The 22639-nt window shown below is 48.1% G+C and overlaps 7 protein-coding genes across 7 annotated transcripts; 3 read left to right on the top strand and 4 right to left on the bottom strand.

The window, feature by feature from the left end:
• Positions 1-184: 184 nt before the first annotated feature.
• Positions 185-2905, top strand: N7447_007439 (putative AP-2 adaptor complex subunit beta; the record flags this gene model as incomplete). Its single annotated transcript, XM_057231701.1, has 6 exons — positions 185-220; positions 500-684; positions 766-841; positions 897-1261; positions 1314-1742; positions 1798-2905. 6 exons carry the CDS (start codon positions 185-187, stop codon positions 2903-2905), a joined length of 2199 nt encoding a protein of 732 aa, XP_057086791.1.
• Positions 2906-3577: 672 nt separating this feature from the next.
• On the bottom strand, positions 3578-5143 carry N7447_007438 (putative eukaryotic translation initiation factor 3 subunit EifCl; the record flags this gene model as incomplete). The annotated part of the gene is made up of 2 exons (XM_057231700.1): positions 3578-4699; positions 4838-5143. The coding sequence occupies 2 exons, from the start codon at positions 5141-5143 to the stop codon at positions 3578-3580; spliced, it is 1428 nt and encodes a 475-aa protein (XP_057086790.1).
• Positions 5144-6436: 1293 nt separating this feature from the next.
• On the bottom strand, positions 6437-8711 carry N7447_007437 (putative C6 transcription factor; the record flags this gene model as incomplete). The annotated part of the gene is made up of 6 exons (XM_057231699.1): positions 6437-6848; positions 6915-7262; positions 7316-7486; positions 7546-7697; positions 7756-8439; positions 8562-8711. The coding sequence occupies 6 exons, from the start codon at positions 8709-8711 to the stop codon at positions 6437-6439; spliced, it is 1917 nt and encodes a 638-aa protein (XP_057086789.1).
• Positions 8712-15084: 6373 nt separating this feature from the next.
• N7447_007436 (branched-chain amino acid aminotransferase, cytosolic) lies at positions 15085-16418 on the top strand (the record flags this gene model as incomplete). The annotated part of the gene is made up of 3 exons (XM_057231698.1): positions 15085-15499; positions 15581-16182; positions 16245-16418. 3 exons carry the CDS (start codon positions 15085-15087, stop codon positions 16416-16418), a joined length of 1191 nt encoding a protein of 396 aa, XP_057086788.1.
• Positions 16419-16729: 311 nt separating this feature from the next.
• N7447_007435 (AAR2 splicing factor family protein) lies at positions 16730-18142 on the bottom strand (the record flags this gene model as incomplete). The annotated part of the gene is made up of 1 exon (XM_057231697.1): positions 16730-18142. The coding sequence occupies one exon, from the start codon at positions 18140-18142 to the stop codon at positions 16730-16732; it is 1413 nt and encodes a 470-aa protein (XP_057086787.1).
• A 943-nt stretch (positions 18143-19085) lies between these two features.
• On the bottom strand, positions 19086-19718 carry N7447_007434 (40S ribosomal protein uS11; the record flags this gene model as incomplete). The annotated part of the gene is made up of 3 exons (XM_057231696.1): positions 19086-19398; positions 19513-19585; positions 19649-19718. 3 exons carry the CDS (start codon positions 19716-19718, stop codon positions 19086-19088), a joined length of 456 nt encoding a protein of 151 aa, XP_057086786.1.
• A 417-nt stretch (positions 19719-20135) lies between these two features.
• On the top strand, positions 20136-22124 carry N7447_007433 (prephenate dehydrogenase (NADP(+)); the record flags this gene model as incomplete). The annotated part of the gene is made up of 7 exons (XM_057231695.1): positions 20136-20230; positions 20601-20661; positions 20721-20832; positions 20885-21033; positions 21100-21699; positions 21759-21890; positions 21969-22124. 7 exons carry the CDS (start codon positions 20136-20138, stop codon positions 22122-22124), a joined length of 1305 nt encoding a protein of 434 aa, XP_057086785.1.
• Between the last annotated feature and the right edge of the window lie 515 nt (positions 22125-22639).

The raw sequence follows: 22639 nt of genomic DNA, 5'->3' as shown, positions 1-22639 counted from the left end.
ACGGCCCGGACCTTTTGAACTCGATCTCGCGCTTTTTTTACTTTCCATCTTATCATTGACGATCCTCCGGCCAATCTCGTCTGTGGTTGATCGCACGGTCATCAGATACGAAAGCTTGCCGAAGTTCGCATTCCAAGAAATCGCGCCTACCAGTGCCTAATCGCTATTCGCCCATACCGCAGCCATGAGTTCTGGAGGAGATGCGAAGTTATTCGCCAGGGTACGTTAGCTTGCCCAGCCTATTCTTTAATCGCATGATTTCTCCTCACATTCTGGCCCCCCTCCCCCTCCCCCCGCATTCTACTTCCATACATTCACTTTCCCCTCGCTTTGGTGAGCTTTGTACTCGGGCCTTTTGCTTCTTGCTTCCCTTGCATTCGGCATAAGCCACTTGCTTTACTCCTACACCTTTCCGAATTACCATATTATATCTGCCCTCATGTTCATTGCTATTACTCCTTATCCTGCATTCCATGGCTCACGCTCGCGAAATACACAGGGGAAGGTTGCAGAGCTACGGCAAGAGCTCAATAGCGGCGGCAAGAAGGACAAGAACTATTCCGCCAAAAAGATCGCGCTTAAGAAGATTGTCGCCAATATGACCATGAGCAACAACGACATGGTTGCCCTGTTTCCGGATGTTATTGGTTGTATGAATCTGCCGAGCTTGGAGATCAAGAAGATGTATGTCCAAATTCTCCACTCAATAATGATGCTTACGGTGTACCACGTGGAGTAGAGCTCGCTTGCTAATACGATGTCTAGGTGCTTCTTGTTCCTGGTTAACTACTCCAGAATGAAGCCAGAGGTCGCATTGAAGGCGCTGCCTATATTGGTTGATGTATGGACCCGCTTCTACGAAAGAAGATTTGAGTTAGGCTGACTTTTCTTTACAGGATATGACAGATAATAATCCCCTCGTGCGTGCCCTTGCACTGCGGACCATCTCCTATGTGCATGTGCGCGAATTTGTCGAAGCGACCTTCCAACCCGTCAAGCGCCTGATGCAAGACAATGACCCATATGTCCGCAAGACGGCTGCTTTCTGCGTCGCAAAGCTCTATGAGCATGATAAGAAGATGGTTGAGAATTCAGATCTGATCGACAGGCTCAACCGTATGTTGAAGGACGAGAACCCGACTGTAGTTTCCTGCGTCTTAGCTTCGCTGGTGGATATTTGGGGCCGTAGTGAATCGATTTCACTCACTATCGACTATGTCAGTGCCTCGAAATTGGTTTCAATCCTGGCAGACTGTTCTGAGTAAGAATCTTTGGTTCCATACCTAGGGACATTGCACTAACCGTTCAAACAGATGGGGTCAAACTTACATTCTCGAGGCATTAATGTCATATGTGCCACAGGATTCTGCAGAAGCGCTTCTGTTGGCAGAGCGAGTTGCCCCGCGTCTATCACATTCAAATTCCGCCGTCGTCCTGACCTCAACCCGTGTCATCCTTTATCTCATGAACTACATTGCGGGTGAAAGGCATATCACCTCATTATGCAAGAAGTTATCCCCACCTCTCGTCACATTGCTTTCCAAGCCTCCTGAGGTTCAATATCTGGCACTGCGCAATGCTATCTTAATTATCCAGAAGAGACCGGAGGTCTTGCGGAATGACATCCGAGTGTTCTTCTGCAATTACAACGACCCAATCTATGTCAAAGTCACCAAGCTAGAGTTAATGTTTATGCTAACCACAAAAGAGAACATCTCCATTGTATTGGCAGAGCTCCGAGAGTAAGAACTTCTAGACAGATTGGCGGTATTAAACCTGTACTGACATCCTTCGCAGATATGCCACTGAAATTGACGTTCACTTTGTGCGCAAAGCCGTCCGGGCCATTGGCAAATTGGCAATCAAGATTGAATCTGCTGCAAAGCAGTGCATTGACACGCTCTTGGAGCTTGTTGATGCCAAGATCCCATATATTGTTCAAGAGGCAACAGTGGTGATTCGCAACATTTTCCGCAAATACCCCAACCAGTACGAAAGTATAATCAGCCATGTTATCCGAAACATCGACGATCTGGACGAACCCGAAGCCAAGGCAGCCGTCATTTGGATCATTGGCCAGTATGCGGACCGCATCGATAACTCAGATGGCCTCCTTCAGGATTACTTGGCCACATTCCACGACGAAACAGTCGAAGTGCAGCTGGCCCTGCTCACGGCTACCGTCAAACTTTTCATCCAACGCCCCACCAAGGGCCAGCAGCTCGTACCACAGGTACTGAAATGGTGCACCGAAGAAACAGATGACCCTGATCTTCGTGACCGTGGTTACATGTACTGGCGCTTGCTGTCGACGAACCCAGCAACCGCCAAGCAGGTGGTCATGGGCCAAAAACCCCCAATCACGGCCGAGAGCGAAAAGCTAGACCCACGCACTCTCGAGGAATTGTGTCTAAATGTCGGCACTCTAGCGACCGTCTACCTCAAGCCCATCCACCAAGTCTTCCGCGCTGCCCGTCCTCGGCGTCTCCTACCCAGCCCAGCCCTGCAGCGTGCTCCCATCGACGACGGCACAGGCAACATGCTTGAATACAACCCTCCCTCCGCAAATATGGCCTCCACCTCAACCAGTAATAGCGGTCTAGCCACAATCATCACCACAGGTGAGCCCGTCACGCCAATCTACACTGGGCCTCCGCCTTCCCTTCCCGTTGGCCCGGGCGTCAACTCCGCAACTACAGGCCCCAGCAACATGAACGAGGCAGCAGATGCAGCAGACGCTTACTTCAGTGGTATCGGCTCCCAGCAAATGGCTTCCCTGGACCTTGATGGTACCAATGGTGGAGGTGCGCCTCAGTCACAGTACGTTGTGACCCAAAATCAGCAACAGGTGTATCAGCCGCAACTGGCTGGTGGAGCTGCCACAGGCGAGCTACTATTGTTATAATTCAGCTTAGAGGGGGATGTACTTGTACATGTAGATGGAAAACGTTTCTCATGCGGCCTGCACCTAGTAATTACATATATTTTCACCCTTTTAGTTTGAAATTTCTAGGGTTTCTGTTATCTACGTCTGGTATCAAAAATTCCTATCCCAGAGCAGGTATAGATTTTGTTTAAACACACTCCCATGGAGGAATTGAAATATGTAGAGTATTTCTCGTTGATCTAATGCTTTCATCAAGTAACTGATTTTCTTCTACCTGACACAAATACTCTCCATGCTGCATTAACCATCTGCCTTCAAAGAAGCAGCGCCAGCAGACCAGGGGACACATGAAACAGCGGACGCCCACCAAATAAATCGCGATAATCCAACTTGAACTTGATTTTGAACGGACCAGGAAGCCTTGAGCTTCCATGAGCCATGGACGGGGAACACTCGAAAAATAAAAAAGGAAAACAAGACACAGAAACAAGAAACGTGAGGGGGAAAAGGGGGGGGGGGGGGGGAGCAATGAGTATAATATGGAAAATAACAAACAAAGTAGGCAGAGAAAAAGAAAGAAAATTCATCTCAAGTCATGTCCGTTCCTCTTCTTGTAAGCAGAAGGTTCCCACCACTCTTCGCTTTTTTTTTCTTTTCAACTCTCGGCACACTTATGAGACACAGGCCCGTTTAGTAGACGCGAGCGAGGTTACGCAGGTACCAGTCGACCAGACGGCGGCCGGCCTTGGTCTCGCTGACGTGGATCAGGTCGTCCTCAAGAGCGTAGTCGAGATCGTTGGCAATGGCAGGCTCGCCATCCAGGAGGCCACCGTCGACCCAGCGAATCTGGCGGCTGCGCTGCTTGTTAACGAGCAACCACGAGCGGAGCTGCTCGGGGGACACCTCGAGGAAACCTGCAAGTTTCTTGAGGTCCATGGTGGTGTAGAGCTTGAGGTAAGAGCGGATGGTGGGGTTGAACAGGGTGTTCTTGACCTCGTCCATGAAAATGGCGGTGTGGTGGTCGACGGGGTCGACGTTGGAGGCTGGGTTGTCGAAGTCGGGAGGAGTGGGGTTGATGAACTTGGGGCAGGAAGAGCGGAAGAGCTCCTCGAAGACGGGCAGGGCCTCAGGGCCACCCTTCTGCATGCGGTAGAATTGCTCGCCGTACTTCTCACGGACGGCCGAGTGGATGGTATCATCCAGACGGGTGGGGTGGAGAGCGACACAGATGGCGATCAGGGCGTACATCTGGTCGTTCTTCTTGGCGATGGCCTCGTAGTTGTTGCCTCCCTTCTGGAAGTTCTTTGTCCGGGACACATACACGAGGATGTGGCTGAACATGCGGATGGCATCGCCGTAGCGGCGCATCATCATGTAGGAGAAGCCCACGTAGTAGTAGGTGGTGAAGTGGGCGGCCATCACGCGGGCGAACATGGCCTTCTTGTTCATCTCGACATCGTCGAGGATCTTCAGGGCAAGACTGAAGTCACCGAGCAGGCAGTGCACGCGGAGCAGTCCGATGATCGAGAAGTAACCGAGCATCTTGTACAAGGGGCGCGAACCGTACTCGCCAGCGACGGCCATTGGGTCCTCTCCCCGCTTAGTGGCGTTCAATTGCTCGCTGATCTGCGAGCGCTGGATGAGAGAGTAGAGCACGTTCAGCACTGAGTAGCAGCCCCAGGTGTTCGGGTTCTCGCGGAGCAGCTGGCTCTCCTCCTCGTTGGATCCAGTGCGAGCAACGCGGTTGCGGTAACGGCAGAAAGATTCGAATTGGTAGATGAACTCGTCAATAACTTCCCAAGCCCAGTAGTACTGATAGTAGAGAAAAGCATCGTTAGTTTTCTGTAGTGTCTTTTGAGGGGTGGATCGACCTGTTGATTTCACGAATGCCAAGATTTTCCTTTTCATTTATGGCGTTCAAACAACCGGTCGGCGAAACGGGACACCTACGTTAGGAACCTCCAAGTCCACGGGGCCATCGGAGTTCAGGATGTAGTGGAAGAGACTGCAGTAGTTGTCGTAGCTAGCGAATTTGGTCTCAAGGGTAGCCTGATATTCCAGCGGGGTGGCGGCGGCGGCCAGCTGGGCCTGGAGGTCTTGGGCCTGCCCGGCGCCGTGGGATATGGTCTGGTCCAGCTCGCTCATTCCATCGTCGTAGTTGACCTGCTCGCGGTAGTCGTTGACCATAGCTTCCTCCTCATTATCGGACTCATCGTTCAAGTTGGGGCGCGCATTGGCGCGGTCTTCGTAGGACATGTTGAGTGGGAGGCGAGAAAGAAAAAAGTCAAAAATGCAGTAAGATGCCGAGATGAAACGGCAGTGAGGGAGCGGAAGAGGCGAGGTGGGGAGGGGGTAGGATAGCGTCGGCGTGTGCGATTTGCCAAAGAAGTCGAATTTTGAGGGTTTTCGCTTGGGTGTTTGTGCTTATCTTATCTGGGCATAAGCATCATGGATGACTCAGCTATCCGGACTTTGTGCATGGTGCACTCAGGACGGTATAAGTACATGGTACCTGGGCCGTCACCTATTTTAGCCAGCTATTCTTGTACTGTCTACTTCTATCTTCAATATAATCCTAACACCAACACTATAGCTTCACAACTACCTATGTAGATATCTAAGTACCTATGTAAGTGGAAAATTAACAAGTAGAATGAAGGAGGAAACATTTCTAGAGTACGTATGACCATGCTGATAGAAGGGGCTCTAGACATTCTCGACGGACTTGGGTTTGTTTACTTCTTTTTGGCTGTTGTGCGTCTTGATATAAAAGGTCATCGTGGGAATGCTCTCTATTTCTAACGTTTATTAAAGACTAATCCAGTCCACTATGCATAACGACTTGAACTATCTACATGCATGTATATATCTACTCCCGTCTAGTCAAAGTGTGTGGCAACTGATTACAAAAGCCTAACACACAGACGTATAGGGCCCAACGGTGTCACAGCAGGCAGAAGACGGTTGGCTTCAGCACTTTACTAGGTCAATTCAACTCGATCCACATTTTTGTTCTTTCTCGAGGAATGCTGGGAAGTTCAGCACTAGAGAAAAACAAGATTTCTCGAGTGTGTGGCTTCATTAACTAGCTAGGTGTGAAGTACGGAGGGAAAAGACTTCCCGGTGGATCAGAGGCCGGCAACTGGTCGCCTGTCATCGGCTACCATTGTTTTAGGTGTAGATGACAACCCCTGCCCTTCCCCTCAGCCAACATCGCCCTTTATTCCCCTCCTTTTTGCCTCCAACCCACAGACGGTGATACTGCACACCCTCATCTCTGACCCAAGTACCAGGAAGACAGAGCTTGCGCTGGCCATTGCCGAAGAGTTGGATAGGCCAGTACCAATGTTTACTCCGTCGTGAACGGTTTTCTGGGATCTTGCAGCTTTTCCTCCACACCCTCGTTCTAGTCCTGCCGTCGAGATATATCCAATCCCGCATTCCACCGTCTTTTTCATCGAAGGCTGCAGCAGGATGAACTCTCTTCCGATATATTTCACGTGGGAGTGGCATGAATACAGCCACAGACACAGGCGAAATGCCTGAGTTTCAGGGCTCAAGACTCCTCCAATTTTCCGGATCATCGAATATTCCAATGGCCTCAGGTGATAATCGGATGTTCAGGTGCAGCGCGTTCTTTCTGATCTCATGAATCGCGTCGGCTGTTTGCTTGAACCTGTGACTAAGAGCTGTTCCAAACCGACAGAGCTCAGCAAACGCCTGTCTTGATTGGTCACTTACTTCCAATTGATGTACCAAGATCCGAAGTCCTGTTTGTACGGCATCAACCATCTGGCTGGGTATATGCTTCAGGCCATACGACAGACGATGGATGCGAAGACATTGCGCAGTTTCCTCGGCGGACTTAACCTGGTAGAACCGGGCCTGTCGGACAGAATGTGGCTGAAGGGGGTCATTCAAAATCTCAACCAGATATATGATGGCCTGGAGGCATTTAATCCTGCCCATGATATCAGCACAGAAACAATCACTGGGATGCACGCAACAAGAAGGTAACCATGCTTACCGCAACAGAAGAACTTGTGGGACCGGATTTTGTTGTATTTCGGACACGCTCGGCCATTGTTGCAGCCAGGTGTTCAAACAATCAAATGGTCCTTGGGATTTTCTCCACAGCTCATCACAGCTGGTGCCCCGGGCTTTTTCAGAAACGAGCTTCTGAACATCGACTAAGATTCTGGTGATCTCAGCCAGCCCCTCCCTAACTTTTGGGAGGCAGGCTGGCTTTTTGTCATATGTGATTTTGTTTGAGCGAGGGTACGGGGTCCAGTCAAAGTCTTCATTGCCACACAGTTTGACATCGGATGTAGGATATGGCAAAGGGGCGATTTTCTGCAGCTCAATCGACATTTGTCTGCATCAATTAGTTAGGTATTGCTCGTTTTTCTGAGAAAGGGCAGCGCTTACGAGCTCATGTTGAAGACACCCCAGGCAGTGATCGTGCGGACCCGTTCCATCTCTGGCAACATCTTGTTTTTCGAACCTGCTGGGGCATCGAAGAGTCCTATATCCCGTGCCAGCTGAACAGCTTGACTAAGCATCATCCAGCTTTTCCTGACTCGTCCTTGGCATTTAAATCTGCAAGATATCAATATCCCGAGCGTGGCTTTTTTGCTACAAACCAGTGAACAACATACACACAACACATCAAGAGGAGAGCCTGGATATTAGGCAGGTCGTGGTCATCATCTTCGACTTCCCACAGCCTTTGTGCCTCATAGAAAAAGTTCTGGCCCCGCGAGAACACGTTTTCGGGGGTGGAAAGAACATCAGGGCTATCAGAATAAGCCTATCGGGGTTAGCTAATGGTTTTGAAGCAGGGGCTGAGATATTTGTGGGATCCATACGCTGGCTATTGACAATAAGCTATTGACGAGAAGCGGCGTGCAGAACTCCGATCTTCCGTCACCACGTTTCATATGTTCGAGGAAGACACGTTGATCAAGGAACTGCGAGCATGGGTGATCCCAGGTAAAGTAGAGCGAGACGAGGTGTGAGACCAGATAATCATCATCTGTAACCTTTGTCCACGGCTTTGCCGGCACCTCGAAGAGAGGTATGTCGCAGAGGCTCTCCAGTGTGACGCGAGCATAAGGGCTAACTGTTGGCCATTGTGGAGGTTTTATGTTTGGGATCTCTTCTGGTGAACTTGCTATAGTGCTAGGGTCCGACGGTCGTCTCGCCTCGTTGCCTGAGGTTTCTATGGGATTCTCCCCATACTCTAAAATCGCCATTTTGCTGGCATTCGACAACTCTTGGGGGTCTCCGAACGTCGTGGTGGGGCTTCCAACAGCAAGGGCGATATCTTGAAATGAAGCCTTGTTCCGGATCAAATCCATCACTTTGTCAAACTGGAGTTGATCAGTCGACCCGAGAGTGCTTAACAAAGTCTCTAGTAGGTCTTTGTGATTTGTGAGCTCCTGGATCGTCCGCTTGACGGCAACCTTTCGTCTGAGGTCTCGGCTTGGATCGAAATGACATTCGGTATTGGCGGATCGACAAGCTTTACATGGAGCATCTGGTCCGGAACACTATATTGAGCAGAACGCAACAATTAGCCTGGGTCTTGATTTTGGAAGATTTTTCCAAATTTAGGACAAGCCAGAGAGGGAGGGAGGAGGGGGAAGCGGATCAATTGATTGCACCAACTCACCTTCCTCTTAGCTGCTTTGCATGCCAGACAGGCTGTGGAATTCTTCTTTGGCCTACTGACAGCAGTCGATGTCTGCGAAGCGAACATGCGCGGCGGTCCCGGAGCCAACGCCGGAAATTGCTTCGAGCTCTCGTGGTGGCTCCCCTTCATTTTGGAAGGACCAGGTTTGTTGAGGATGAGTTCCAAAGAGTTGTTCCTCGAGATTTCTGGCCAAAATATACCGAGGTTGAAGCTTTGGCGGCAATGCAAATCTGTTGAAGGGATTTTTCGAATAGTGCAGGTAAATGAACCTCTATACAGCACTCAACCACGGTCCTAAGGCTTCCTCTTATGGGCCATCGAAATTGACGTCTCCAACGTCTCACCAGCTTGATGTCAGAAAGGGGGTAAGTGTCATGTCGCAATGATACGAGCGTCAAAGTGCGGTGCGTTATTTACGCATGAAGGTGGGACACAACTAAAAGAAACTATTCTGGAATCGGTCGAAGTGATCAAAGTCCACCTGCAGGTGACAGGACCTCAAAAGCGAGGGGGACGTGTTGGCAAATAGAAGGGGAGGTTCGACGCCCGTCTCACAACCGGGGTAACCTAGTAGGCCAAGCTGGAATTCGGTTATTGGAGAGCTATTGAATTCAACAACTTGCCAATATAAGTCGATATGCAGATAACGAAGGGGCCATCGAGTCGAGACCTGAGATTGTTGATGCGAGATTCGAGAAGATCGAGGACCGGATATGGAAACCCAGCATGAACTAAAGCACGAGATAACTAAATCCAAAAAGAAAATAAACGGGCGAATAGGAACAAAGAAGGATAAAAGAGTGGAGAAGAAAAGAAAACGAAAAAAAAAACACGCTGAAGGGATGTATCAGTACCAAAAAGAGTATTTACCGCTAATTTGTATTTTGATACCTTCTCGGCTTTACCTTCTTACTCGAAGCCGGGCGATTCTTTGAAGCTTGATCTCTAATTGTTATTATTTAGTTCCACCCCCCTGTTCTGATTATCTCAAGCAACTTATATGCTTCAAACATGGTCCTACCAGGTTTTGGGGGAAGATCATTATCTTGATCGTTTTCTTGTATAGGAAACTCATATGTCAATCACACATCCCGAACTCCACGACCCTCCACGTTCGCCAAATTGACTTTTCTCCGTGAATTTGAATGACATAAGGAACCCTGTACTGTATTGTCGGTTTAATAACCGACGCTTCGCCCCATAGAATCTGGATTCCAACCTGGACCTGGAAAAATGATCCATAGAGCAGGGTCCACATCAAGGCCAGAAATCCCAGTACACTGGTTGATGGGATATCCTGCTACACACTGTAGTACCAGGCACTTGGGTTTCCAATGTGATGTAGACGTACATATGTACTCCGTAGGATCCACGTAGATTCTTGGAACCTTGTCCCGTCCCAGAGTCCTTTCTGTGGATCGAACCGGGATTTGCGGCCAAGGGGAAAGGCACTTGAACCTCTACCTCACTCGATCTACCGATCAACTCGATTTTAGTTTGGATTATAATTTATCTCGATACTTGACTCAAATAATTCCAATCACTACGCCCCTTTGGTCCCTTCTTACTCGATACATCCACATAACATCTTCCACCGTTTTTCATTGGCGGTTAAAACAACAGCCAATCGGACAGTCAGGGAAAATGCATTTTATTTCTTGGCATTATGTCTGTTACTCTGAATATCAAGCGGCCTGGTTTGCATTCTAGCGACACTGCACTTAGGGAGATGTCAGTTATGTAGAGCCACTTGGTGCACTTGGACAACGTTTCAAGGGAATATCTACAAAATATATTGTACTCTGCACGGGTACATCGTATCTTGTATAATGTGTATACTCCACTACTAATATACCATGGAATAATTTTCCCAACGCGATATCTCCCAATGAGTATATTAATCCGGCGCTATTCCACGCAGATTCCCGGGCGGTTCCAATTAGTCTGGTGGTAGTGACCTCCGCGGAAAAGAATGTTTTTCTCAGAGAGGAAAAAAAGAAAAAAAAAAAAAAACGTAACAAAATTAGAGGCAAACTTTTTAAGACTCTTGTCCAAGATAAACTATATATGCTAGCGTCGCGTAGTGCCGCTTACGCACCCGTTATACCGAAGTTCAACTCCTTTAGATCCTATCGCTTAGGACTGTTAGAAAGTATAACACAACATATGTACTTCGCCCCCACGAGTTCCAGCCATGTAGCCAGTCATGTTTAGATACCCCGATCAAGAGCCAGTGGAATCCATTATGCGGCTGAAATCCCCTCTTTTTTTTTTTCTCTCCCGTGTCTTAGGCATTTCCAACCCTCCAGAAATCCCTGCAACCAAAGTACAGTACATGGTGTACGGGGCAAATTACCTGCAATGTAACATAGGTTGCCAATCCATATCACCCGCCTGTGTGATGAAAATCCCCCGCGCCTTGGTACTTATAGTAGACTCCTACCAAAAGCAGACTTAGCGCGAGGATAATACGACATAAACACGCGGTTATCCTATAGTCTTAGTATGCTTTTAGAATTTAATATCCTAGATTAGACTACTTTCAAATTTGCATATGCTGATATAATTTGGGTGGATCATACTTCGATATACGAAGATGTATGTCGATGTATAAGGGTTGATGTCATTTGCTTCAATGTTATCAATGTTATCAATTCGGAAAAAAACAGCCAGATCTCTTTGGTTGGATGTTTTCACCGTTAGCGGTCGCCCATCTTAGCCCCGCTTTTTACTATATTTGTGTATTTGATATTCGGGCTTTGAATGTGCTCTGGATTATACAATATATTTACTTAGTATAATTGCAATATAAGTTCTGTAGAAAATCTCCTTTGAGCTTTTTATAAGTTAATTTATAATTTTTTTTTACTTTCAGATAATCACGGCCCGTCAATGCATTGCAGGTCCACTGGTGGTGGTTAATCTTTTTCCCCCCATCTCTCAAGCTACTACTTGCATATTTCCGCGGGGTTGGTTTTTGACATCTGCCATTCTACTACGTGTTTGCTTTTTTTCTTTGTTTGTCCCTCTGCGGAGTAAATCATTTATCTTTAGGATAAGATCAGCCAGATCCAATCACTATGAGTTTGCGACTGATCACATACATCAGGTTATGACGCTCGGTCTTTGCCTTAATTTATGTGTCAAACTCCTTGATTTTGACCTGGTCGGTTCTGCATCCAATCGACGGATACCAACAAGCGATGTTTATGGCGTAAGCACATCTTAGCATCCTGTCTACACCATTAGCTTGAGAGCTGTCACATATCAAGGCAGCACTATCCTTGAAATTGGTAGATCATGTTTACCTTAACGTATTCCATAGTTAAGCGAGCTAGCCATATAAGCAAGCTGGCCACCCCAGGAATTAGATCTTAGTTAGTTTAACCACCCACCATGCCACCAATTCCCTCCCGGAGCTCTAGAAATTCAATAGAGTAAGAGGGTAGGATTTTACTAGCTATCTAAGCTATTTAGAACCAATAAACCTCTTCAATTCGTGAAGTGGCGCGCCGTTTTGATATCCTAAGATCTACCCTTTCTACCCGCCTTAATGGCGTGCAATACTGCGCGAATTCTCGCGTAAATCCGTCCAAATTGGCGGAAATTAAAGAGGAATCTCTGCAAAAATGGGTTCTCTCTATGTTGTATGGATTCTCATGGAGTAGGCCCTCTATGGTACGAGAAATAGCGGATCTTCTCGAAAAGCGTGGGACTACCAGTTCTTTCGGTCGGCGAAAAATAGGTCTATATAACTTTGTGAAACGGCGTCCTCTCCTCTCCCGATTCTCGAAGCGATATAATTACGAGCGCGCGAAATGTGAAGATCCTAAAATCATTAAGGAGTGGTTTAATTTAGTTCAAAAGATAATCCGTTAATTTAGAATCGACTCCGATGATATCTATAACTTTGACGAGACTGCTTTCGCGATAGGATTAATAGCCACAGCGAAGGTTATTACACGAAGTGAATACTACGGTCGGTAACCACTTTTATAACCTAGAAATCATGAATGGGTGACTATAATTAAGTGTATAAAATGCTTCTAGGTGGGCGCTTCCTCGTATGATTTTAAAGGTAAAGTCTTTCGGCCTCCCGGAGAATTAGCGCTTCGAAGTTAGTCCTAATGGCTAGACCGATGAAATTAGACTTTATTAGCTTAAGCTCTTTATTCCTACTTCTTCACGTACGAAGGGGGAGTATCGGCTTTCAATACTCGACGGCCACAGAAGTCATTAACACCTAAATTTAACGAAATTGTACGAGTAAAATAAGGTGATACTAATCTATATGCCAGCGCATTCATTTCATCTTTTATAACTGCTGTTTTGCGGTATTAAAACGCTCGTACGGTCGGATGGTTGAAATGAAAATGCGGAATAGGATCTCAACCATATTGATAAACTTAACTTCCTCGAAGCATACCCCCTCGCATGAATTAAAGCTTTTAAATTGGAGACTATTGAAAATAGCTTCGAAGTACTAGCCGGGTTAGTCCCATTTTTACCTGAGAGTGATTTTAAAGCTTAATATCCAGCTTCGAACACAAACCCCCCCTCCGAGCCGGGGGAGCGAATTAAGCCAGAATTTTACACTAAAATCCCCATTTATAGAGAAAGAACTACATCGTTAGGCTTCGTTAATTAAAGCTTTATTTCGTATAAGGTCTCGCAACCCACTAGTCCATCAGATCGTGCATTAAACCAGCTTATAAAAGGCTTCCGTCTTATAATGTAAGGTGCTGTCTTGCTCGCTAAATAAAATAAAGAATTACGCGCCGCTAACGAGAAGCAGAAGCAAAAGTGTACTTGATCCCGAAGACAGATACCTGCCGAAGAAGGTCTTTCGGTCTAAGAAGCCTCTGCATTAATTTGCAGCAACATGAAGCAAGTGAAGCACCTCCCCCGGGTCCCGATATACCTGGAGAATCGGCTGTTCAGCCAGCTACGCGGGCCGGCCGGGCGTGTAGAATATACAGGTCACCAGGGCATAGAAGAGAAACATGTCCAGATAGATAAATGAATTTAGTTGAATTAATTTAATGGCGGGTGGCCAGCTCCATATCCCGAGACAACACTCCGCATAGTGTTGGCTCTATGCCAAGATCTTCCAGCTTTTCAATACGACCGTCCGACTATGCCTTGCGACCCTCGACCTCGATGACTTTTGCCTTCATAGCGACATAAGAATGCGCCAGTTCCGGACACCGATAATCGACGGTCATAATAGCCGTTACCGCGACTTGCTTTGGCAAATGAGGGGAGCAACACCATCCGAAAGATTTGTCTAGCACCCACAATCACTGTGGACATATCATTTCCCACCTGACCTCAGGAGGTGCATAAATGTTGGTTTCGTTGAATACGAATGGTAGCACGGATATATTTTCCGGCCCAACCAAAGTTAGAATACAATACTCTTAGGCCTGGATTCCGTGAACTTGCCACTTGCCCGTAGCTCAATGATGGATTGTGAGTATACCTATGAATAGCCTTGTTTGCTCTTTAGGTGCGTGGAGAATTTGACCAGCCTACAGCTTGGTAGTCACGGTAGCCATGGTGAATAGAATTTAAAGTATAATATATATTGTCTCAAGGTTGAACTAGACGAGAATATTCAATGTGCTATCTGATATCACATGTCATTCTCAACATTAAGCTGTATGCCAATGTCGGTGAAACCAATTAACTAGCGCCTCCTTTAGTTATTGTGATGGTCGACTTTCAAGATGGTTGTTCTGTTCATGCGATGTAGCCGGAAATATTGATTTCGAGGTAGAGGTACAAGGTATTATTTCCAGATCGATAATTCCTGTTGTGAATCAATTGCATATGTGTACTATTCTGTAGAAGGTAACATGCTCCTTGAGGAGCATATTACCTAAAGCCAAGCTTGGGGGGGGGGGGAGAATGCAAGGATTGTGCAGCAGACTAAAGAACCAAGACTTTCAGTACTGCACACAAATCAGCGAGACATTGCGAACTTCCGCGAACTCTTACGAACTCTTGAAAACATCAATTCTGGAATGCTACCATAGCATTTTACTTTGTAAGTGAATTATATCGATATCAACGCGGCTAGCTTCGGAGATGCTAAAAGTGGGCCTGAGATAGCCAATATTTGACCCCTCATAGAATGCTCATAGTACTCCGTAGAGGCGAGTTCAATTAGGGGTTCGGAATTGGGCTTTCAGAGAAATTCCCTTCAAGTGTACAGCGGTGTGCTAGAATCTTTTCGGTGGCGAATGAAGAGAGGCGATTTCCCCGGGTGTCGTTCGGCTTTGATTTTTTTTTCCGGGTCGAAGATGGTTAAGAGGGGCATTCCCCGAAGCAAACCGCTTTTGCAATTGGAATTCTCTGTGAACTACCATATTTTAGGTAAGTTCATTCTCTTGGTCTTTGTTCTCCCCTCAAGATCATCGATTGACCGAGTGACTCATAGATCCTCTCCCCTTCCCTCATATTTAAGGAAAAGATCCTTGATCATACCAACCATCACAACATGGGTTCCGTCGCTCCTAACGTTGCCGAGCTGGATGGCTCCAAATTCAATATCACTCGCTCAACCAACCTGCGCGATGTGCCTCTGCCCGGCTCCCCAGAGGAGCTGAGCCACTCCCACTGCACTGACCACATGGTCACCGTGAAATGGACCGTAGCCAAGGGCTGGGAAACCCCCGAGGTCAAGCCCTACCAGAACCTCAGCATCCCCCCCACAGCCTCGGTCCTGCACTATGCCACCGAATGTTTCGAGGGAATGAAGGTGTACCGCGGATACGACGGCAAGCTGCGCCTGTTCCGCCCCGATTGCAACGGCGAGCGTCTGAACTCCAGCTCCCAGCGGTCCTCTTTACCTGGATTCAAGTACGATGAGGTGAAGAAGCTTGTCGCCAAGCTGCTACAGATCGACGGTCCTCGTATGTTCCAATATCCCCATAACCGCAGGCATCACTTGCCTAGAATACAAAAAAGAGTTCTTCACTGACAAGTATCTATAGGCTGGCTCCCCAACCCCGGTTCTTTCCTCTACATCCGTCCCACTGTTATCGGCAACGGTCCTCACCTGGGTGTCCAAGTGCCCAAGGAAGCCCTCCTCTTCATTATTGCCGTCCCCTGGCCCGACTTGACCAAAATGCCAAAGGATCCCAACGTCGAGCCCCGCAAGGGCCTTAAACTCTACGCTTCCAACCCCGATAGCATCCGTGCCTGGCCCGGCGGCTTCGGCTATGCCAAGCTCGGTGCGAACTACGGTCCTTCCCTGCAGACCCACGGCATGGCCCAGGCTTTGGGCTTCGACCAGATCCTGTGGTTGTTCGGACAGGACCGCCAGGTCACCGAGGCTGGCGCCAGCAACTTCTTCATTATCTGGCACAACACCGAAGGCAAGCTGGAGCTTGTCACTGCTCCTCTTGAAAGCCAGCTCATTCTGCCCGGTATTACCCGTCGTAGTGTTCTTGAGCTCGTGCGCGAGCGTTTGTCGAAGAACTTTGTCGGCAAGCTTGCGCCTCTCGAGGCCGTGGAGCGCACTTTGACCATTGATGAAATTGAGAAGGCTTCCAAGGAGGGTCGCATTGTTGAGTCCTTTGTTTCTGGCACTGCTGTGAGTTCGAGGATTGTCTGATTCTTTGTCGGAGTTGGTATGCTAACATCAGATCCTTTCAGTACTTCATTACTCCTGTTGCCATGATCCGCAACGAGGACACCGATATCAGCACCTTGGGTGTGAACGGCGAGCCTGCTGGATATGCCGCGCAAATCAAGTCGTGGCTCGAGGCTATTATGTTCGGCAAGGTCGAGCACGAGTGGGCCTACACCATTGAGAACGAGGGACAATAGATGGATAATACACTCATAGACGATTTTAGATTTAGACTCGCCAGCAGTTTGTTTTGACGCCTCTTGGGCGTATTTGTGAAGCTTAGCATCGTGATTGGTATTTGCTGCTAGGGTTGGACTGTACATAGATTTTAGACCATTCATAGAAAATATCGGCCATTTCATTCAATGTGTCTCCCTTGGCTATGAATATATTTGAGTGTAACAAGACGCCAGTAAATGCACCCAAGCACTGAATATCAAGAATAAATCATCAACTACTTTACCTATTTCATGAGTGCGTAGAAACATCACTAACCTAATCTCGCATCTCACTCCACAATCATCGGAGCATACTCTCCAGTCTCATCTTCTTCGTCATTCCCGTGCCAGTCCATTTCGACCTGCTCACCATCCTCCAATTGGAGCATACCATGGCGAACCACAGCCCCACGACGCAGCTCCCAGTCATATTCTGCCTTCACCCACTCTTCAAGCTTGTCAAGCTCGAATTTGACTTTGGATTTACTATCGCCAATAATGTCATCGACTGACTGGCGCAGCTTCATGAGCAGGTCGCGCAAGAAAGCCCCGCCTTCATCACCATCAATCTCAAACAGTCCACCATCAACATCGTCGCATCGCTGCAGCTGCACCGACAGTATCCGAATGACTTCACTCATGAAATCCTCCCTGTCCACAATTGCGCTCCGGGACGTGAGAATAAGCTCAAGAAGCCGCTTCCACTGCTGCAGACACGAGTAGTTCATCATAGTCAATACCATGAGGAACGTAAACTGTAGTTCGCCAAGTAACTGGTTCCCCCCAGAAGCCTCCCCAGCATACCGATCGATCAAGTCCCCCAGAGCCCAAGACCGATCCTGAGCAGCTTCAGTCCGTTCGCGCCCGACAGCGCCTTCTCTCCACGTCCGCTTCAAATCAATTGGGATGAAGCCGAATTCGCGCTCCGCTTCCTCGCTTATTTCCGGCTCGTGCGACCCTTCGGCCGGTGAGTCAATGCCGGGGATATGATCTGCGTCGCGGTTGGCCGTTGAAGCAGACGACAACACCCATCGTGGATGACCGTCGATATCAACCTCCGAATTTCCGATAACGCGCGAAAGAAGGTTCGGTGAGATCCTGTCGGTTAGTCTGGACCAATCTCTCCGGCCGCTTTCTTCGGTTTGCGTATCGTCTTCGGTCTGGATACGAGCTTCGATTTGGGGTTCGGGTTGGTCTTGGTCTTCCTCGTTTTTTTCGCCAGTTTCTGATTTGGTCACGGGCTTGACAAGCATTGAAGGTGCAATCCGGCTGCGATACTTGAATAACCCTCCACTCTGCCACGTAGAACCCAGATTCGCCTTGTAGCGCATGCTCTCCTGACGATCGGAGTCGCTCTCACTGTCCAGCGCCACTAGGGACTCTGTATCCGAGCTCCATTTCCATATATAGATCTCTGGCCCCGGGGCGTTTTGAGTTTGATTTTTGTTTCGGCTTTGCGCGACGAGCGCTGTGTCGTTGTTCCCTTTCCCTGCGGTGCTGATGTCACCGATGTAGAACCATGCGCCACTGCGTAGAGAGAGGGTCTCCGTTGCGCCGGTGTAAAGGAAGTGCCATCCTAGGGAAAGGTCGCGGATTCCGTGGAAGTTGGGGGTTGATGTGAAGGTTATGAGGTCGATGCCGACGAGGGTTTTTGGAGGAAGGTTCGGGAGGAGGATTGTCGGGGTTGGCTGGTGAGTGGCCATGGTGCCCGTTTTATGTGAAATAGAGGGGTTTGCGCTTGGGAGATTGCGCGTAAGTTGCCTCGAGGGATAAAAAGTTGGAAGCGATTGCGTAGTTTTGTCTGAGCTGTCGGATAAACGCTGTTCTATCTTTTATCTCTTTTATCGGGAGGCGAGTTTTTTGGGGGAATTAGGAACTGAACCCGACTTGGTTTCTCAATGACTTGTAGAACGTCATAGAGTTAACCTATGCTACTTCATTACTCTTATATGTATCAAATTCCGAGAGAAAAAAAAAGTGAGAAGAATGAAAGGCCTAAGACATTTATTGCAACCAGGAGGATACAGAGATATATAAATGAAAACCCTCAAGAGGGCAAGAGGATATAGAAACGGGGAGAGGGTATTGAGGTAGGGCTAGTTGAGTAGAAGTAGAAGATTATTTTTTTATAGGTAGAGTTGGCAATTTCAATAGGATTGAGAGGTCAAAGGTTGATTCTTACCTTTGTTTATACGTTCTTCGCGGGATAATGTGTGCAATAAATGAATATGAAGGTGTAAGGCTCAAAGGGGAAGAATATACAGAATCAACACATCTGTAGATCACAACAAGTATTCCAAACCACCATACCATCCATGCTTCTCCCATATCTCCCCACGGGAGCTTCTCGCCGGGCCTCGACATAACCAATCTACAAAGTTGTGACTACTATTATTTTACAATTGAGCTAGTCAGGAGCTTACAACAATTCAGAATATATAGGTCAAGTTGTTGATTTAGCACTACCTAATCCAACAGCAGAACACAAGAGTTGATTTTCAGCGTATGAAAAAAATTGAAGACCAGGCGATAAATGCCGTTCCTCGCGTTTATTCCATCCACAGATGCAGGAGAAGCCCGCAAATAGCCTCCAATCCAGACATGCAACGACTTGCAAGAGGAAGGGAAAGACCAAGCCACGTTCGCTCAGAGACGACGACCACGGCGACCACCCTTGCGACGGGTAGAGTCGGAGGGAGTGGGGGTGACATCCTCAATGCGACCGATGCGCATGCCGGAGCGGGCAAGGGCACGGAGGGCAGACTGGGCACCGGGACCGGGGGTCTTGGTGCCGTTACCACCAGTGGCACGGATCTTGATGTGGAGGGCGTTGATGCCGAGCTCCTTGCAGCGGACAGCGACGTCCTGAGCAGCCAACATGGCGGCGTAGGGGGAGGACTCGTCACGATCAGCCTTGACCTTCATACCACCGGTGACACGGCAGATGGTTTCGCGGCCGCTGTAATAACTAGTCAGCCAACACGATCCTTTTTGTTACGTCTCAACTGCGATCGATTCCAACTCCAATTGGCTGATTCGCATGTGAGAAAATTGCGGGTAGAGGGCGACTCACGAAAGATCGGTAACGTGAACGAAGGTATCGTTGAAGGAGGCGAAGATGCGGGCAACGCCGAAAACGAGCTTGCCTATGTAAATGGTCAGATATCATATTTCTCGGCCTCTTTAACTCCAATTTTGTTCAAACATACCATCACCGGCGAGGGGGCCGAGGGAGACGTTCTCCTTAGCGGCAGCGGGAGCCTTGGTCTTGGGGGCCATTGCGACTGTTGTTGGTGGTTAGTGTGGATGGAATACAGAACAGAAGAAAAAGTCGGATCCCAATCCCACCTGGAGGTTGAAGAAAAAAGTGGGTGTGTGCCCTAGGAAGAATTACGCAATATGATTGGCTGCACTATCAAGCGAGTTAGCTGCCTCAGGCTCTGATTTCATACATTTATACTCGGATTATCGTCCGCCCGGTAGGCGGTGAACTCATTAGCTTCCTGCAGTATTTAAATTTTTCGTTCACCCAACTTAATTCCTTCCAACATTACAATTACAATTGATCTTCCCAGGATTGAGCAGTTTTCGAGTTTGGGACTTTAAACAGTTCCAAATAACATCCAGAGGTTATCAGTGTCACTGGCTCGAAGGGCTACCCCTTATTTCCCAGAAGTTGCAGGCGCGCTTGTCGCGATGGGTCGCACCAAAGAAGATGCCTCAATTGGCATCATTGGTATGGGCGATATGGGCAAAATGTATGCCCAACGCCTGAGCGATGCAGGATGGAGGTAACTGGCCGTCCCCCCATTCTTCGACAACATAGGCCCAATATGCTTCAAATGGTAAGCTATCTATCCTCCCTTTGGTTCTTGCCCACCCCCTCAAATGATGACATGAGTGCATTTGGCTCGAGTACGGTTTGGCTGGCGCTGTCACACCATTCTGGTTGATGGCTAACCAGCTGGCTGTCGGTGATGTTACAACCACGCTACCTTAATTTTTTTTGTCTGATCCTGTTCAATCTCACTATATTTTCACTTTGCTGTTTGAAAAACATACACTAACAAGTGAAAAAGATTTTACAGATTCGCATCGGGCCTCATCATCATAGCTAACCCTTTAGACCTGACATAACTAACTTCGAATTTTGATATCAAGGATAAACGCATGTGATAGACCTGAGAATTTTGAATCTTTAAAACAAGAGTTCGCTTCTCAAGTACGTCCCCCGGCTGGGATTATGCCACTTAAAGCTCAAGAAGCTCATTGTATATATAGAAAGGAGTCACCATATTTCCCAATGGACATCTCGTCTCAAGAATTAGCGATTACATTCTGTACAGTGTAGAGGCTGGAGTCATCGACAAGGTCGTGGCGCAGTACGGATTATGTATGTGTCGAAAAGCCGCTAGTCTGCTCCTACATTCTGACTCGGATTCAAGCAACCAAGGTCGGTGCCATCGTCGGTGGTCAAACGTCCTGCAAGGCTCCGGAGCTCGCCGCGTTCGAAAAACACCTACCTCCCGATGTAGAGATTGTATCTTGCCATTCGCTACACGGCCCCAAAGTGAACACGCAAGGCCAGCCTCTGGTATGACCGACCTCAAACCTGGATTCTATAACATATCGAACATCCATAAGTAACGCAGTGATCTAGGTTCTCATCCAACACAGAGCCTCGGATGAAAGCCTCAAATTCGTTGCGAGCATTCTCTCCTGCTTCGGCTCCAAACATGTCTATCTCACCGGCGAGATGCACGACCGCATCACCGCCGATACACAGGCTGTCACCCATGCTGCTTTCCTGAGCATGGGAACCGCCTGGCAGGCCAACAATCAGTTCCCTTGGGAGCATGGCCGGTGGGTGGGCGGCATCGAGAATGTCAAGATCAATATCACCTTGCGCATCTACTCGAACAAATGGCACGTCTATGCCGGGCTTGCCATCCTTAACCCAGCAGCAAAGCAGCAGATTCGCCAGTACGCCGAGTCGGTCACTGACTTGTACAAACTGATGATTGGAGGACAAAGGGAGGAGCTCAAGCGTCGGGTGAAGGGTGCAGGTGCGTCAGTCTTCAGACCTGGCTCGGAAGGACAAGATCTGTTGTTGAAGGACGAGGTACTGGATCGGTTCTCTCTGTCCAACCGACCGCGTGAGAAGGCGCCGCCAAACAGTCATCTCAGTCTGCTTGCTATTGTTGACTGCTGGTCGAAACTTGGCATTGTCCCTTATGATCATATGATCTGTTCCACGCCGGTATGTATCCAGTCATGGTGATGGTATTGTCATATTGCGGTTATATTAACATCCTGTAGCTTTTCCGTCTTTGGTTGGGTGTGACCGAATACCTGTTCCGCAATGAGGATCTCCTTGAGGAGGCATTGGATACCGCAATCGATGACAGCACTTTTCGTTCGGATGATTTGGAATTTACGTTTGCTGCGAGGGTATGTTTGAACCATATTCCAGCGCCTCTCCGAATCATGTTAGATTCGCAGTTCATGCTAACATAACGCTTTCACCAGGCATGGTCCGACTGTGTTTCTTTCGGTGACTTTGAGTCCTACCGTCACCGGTTTGAGCGGATTGCAGAGTACTTTGCACCGCGTTTCCCCGAAGCTGCCACGCTTGGAAATGAGATGATGAAGACCATCCTGGAGAAGACTACCTCCAATAACTAACGAACCGATAACGGTATAAGATATTCCTGTGCGCGCATTTTATTAGTACAGGTAAGACTGGAAAGAAAGGGCGAGGTATTAAGTAGTTTTATCAGGATGTATGATCTTGAGATTCCATGGTAAATTAAAAGATCAACTTGAATGATTACACCATTATTTAATAAGAAAAGACCCCTTTGGTAGAAATACATTGCTCTTCACATGGCATGGTGTGGCAAAGCTCCAGGGTGGACCGATAAGAATACTTAGTCAGCGGTTTGTTTCTCCAACCTTGGAGAACTGCCCAGATGGTGAAATCGAGTATCTCGTGGGACAGCAGTTTGACGATCACTGCTGTTGTTCAAGTTAACGTTTGATCACCCTACTCTGACAGGTGGACATGGCCACTATCTCCCTCTGATCATCAAGCGACCCTGTGACTGCGCCCCTCCCTTACGCTTCCCCATACTGCCCTTGCTCCGCTCCGCTCGACCCTCCCGCTAAAACAAGTGACCTCAATGCAGTCATCAGATAAT

The sequence above is a fragment of the Penicillium robsamsonii genome (assembly GCF_028829455.1).
Source record: "Penicillium robsamsonii strain IBT 29466 chromosome Unknown utg000003l_segment0_segment0, whole genome shotgun sequence".
Classification (NCBI taxonomy): domain Eukaryota; kingdom Fungi; phylum Ascomycota; class Eurotiomycetes; order Eurotiales; family Aspergillaceae; genus Penicillium; species Penicillium robsamsonii.
The sequence above is the reverse complement of the archived record's forward strand: the minus strand, read 5'-3'. Positions and strand labels throughout refer to the sequence as shown.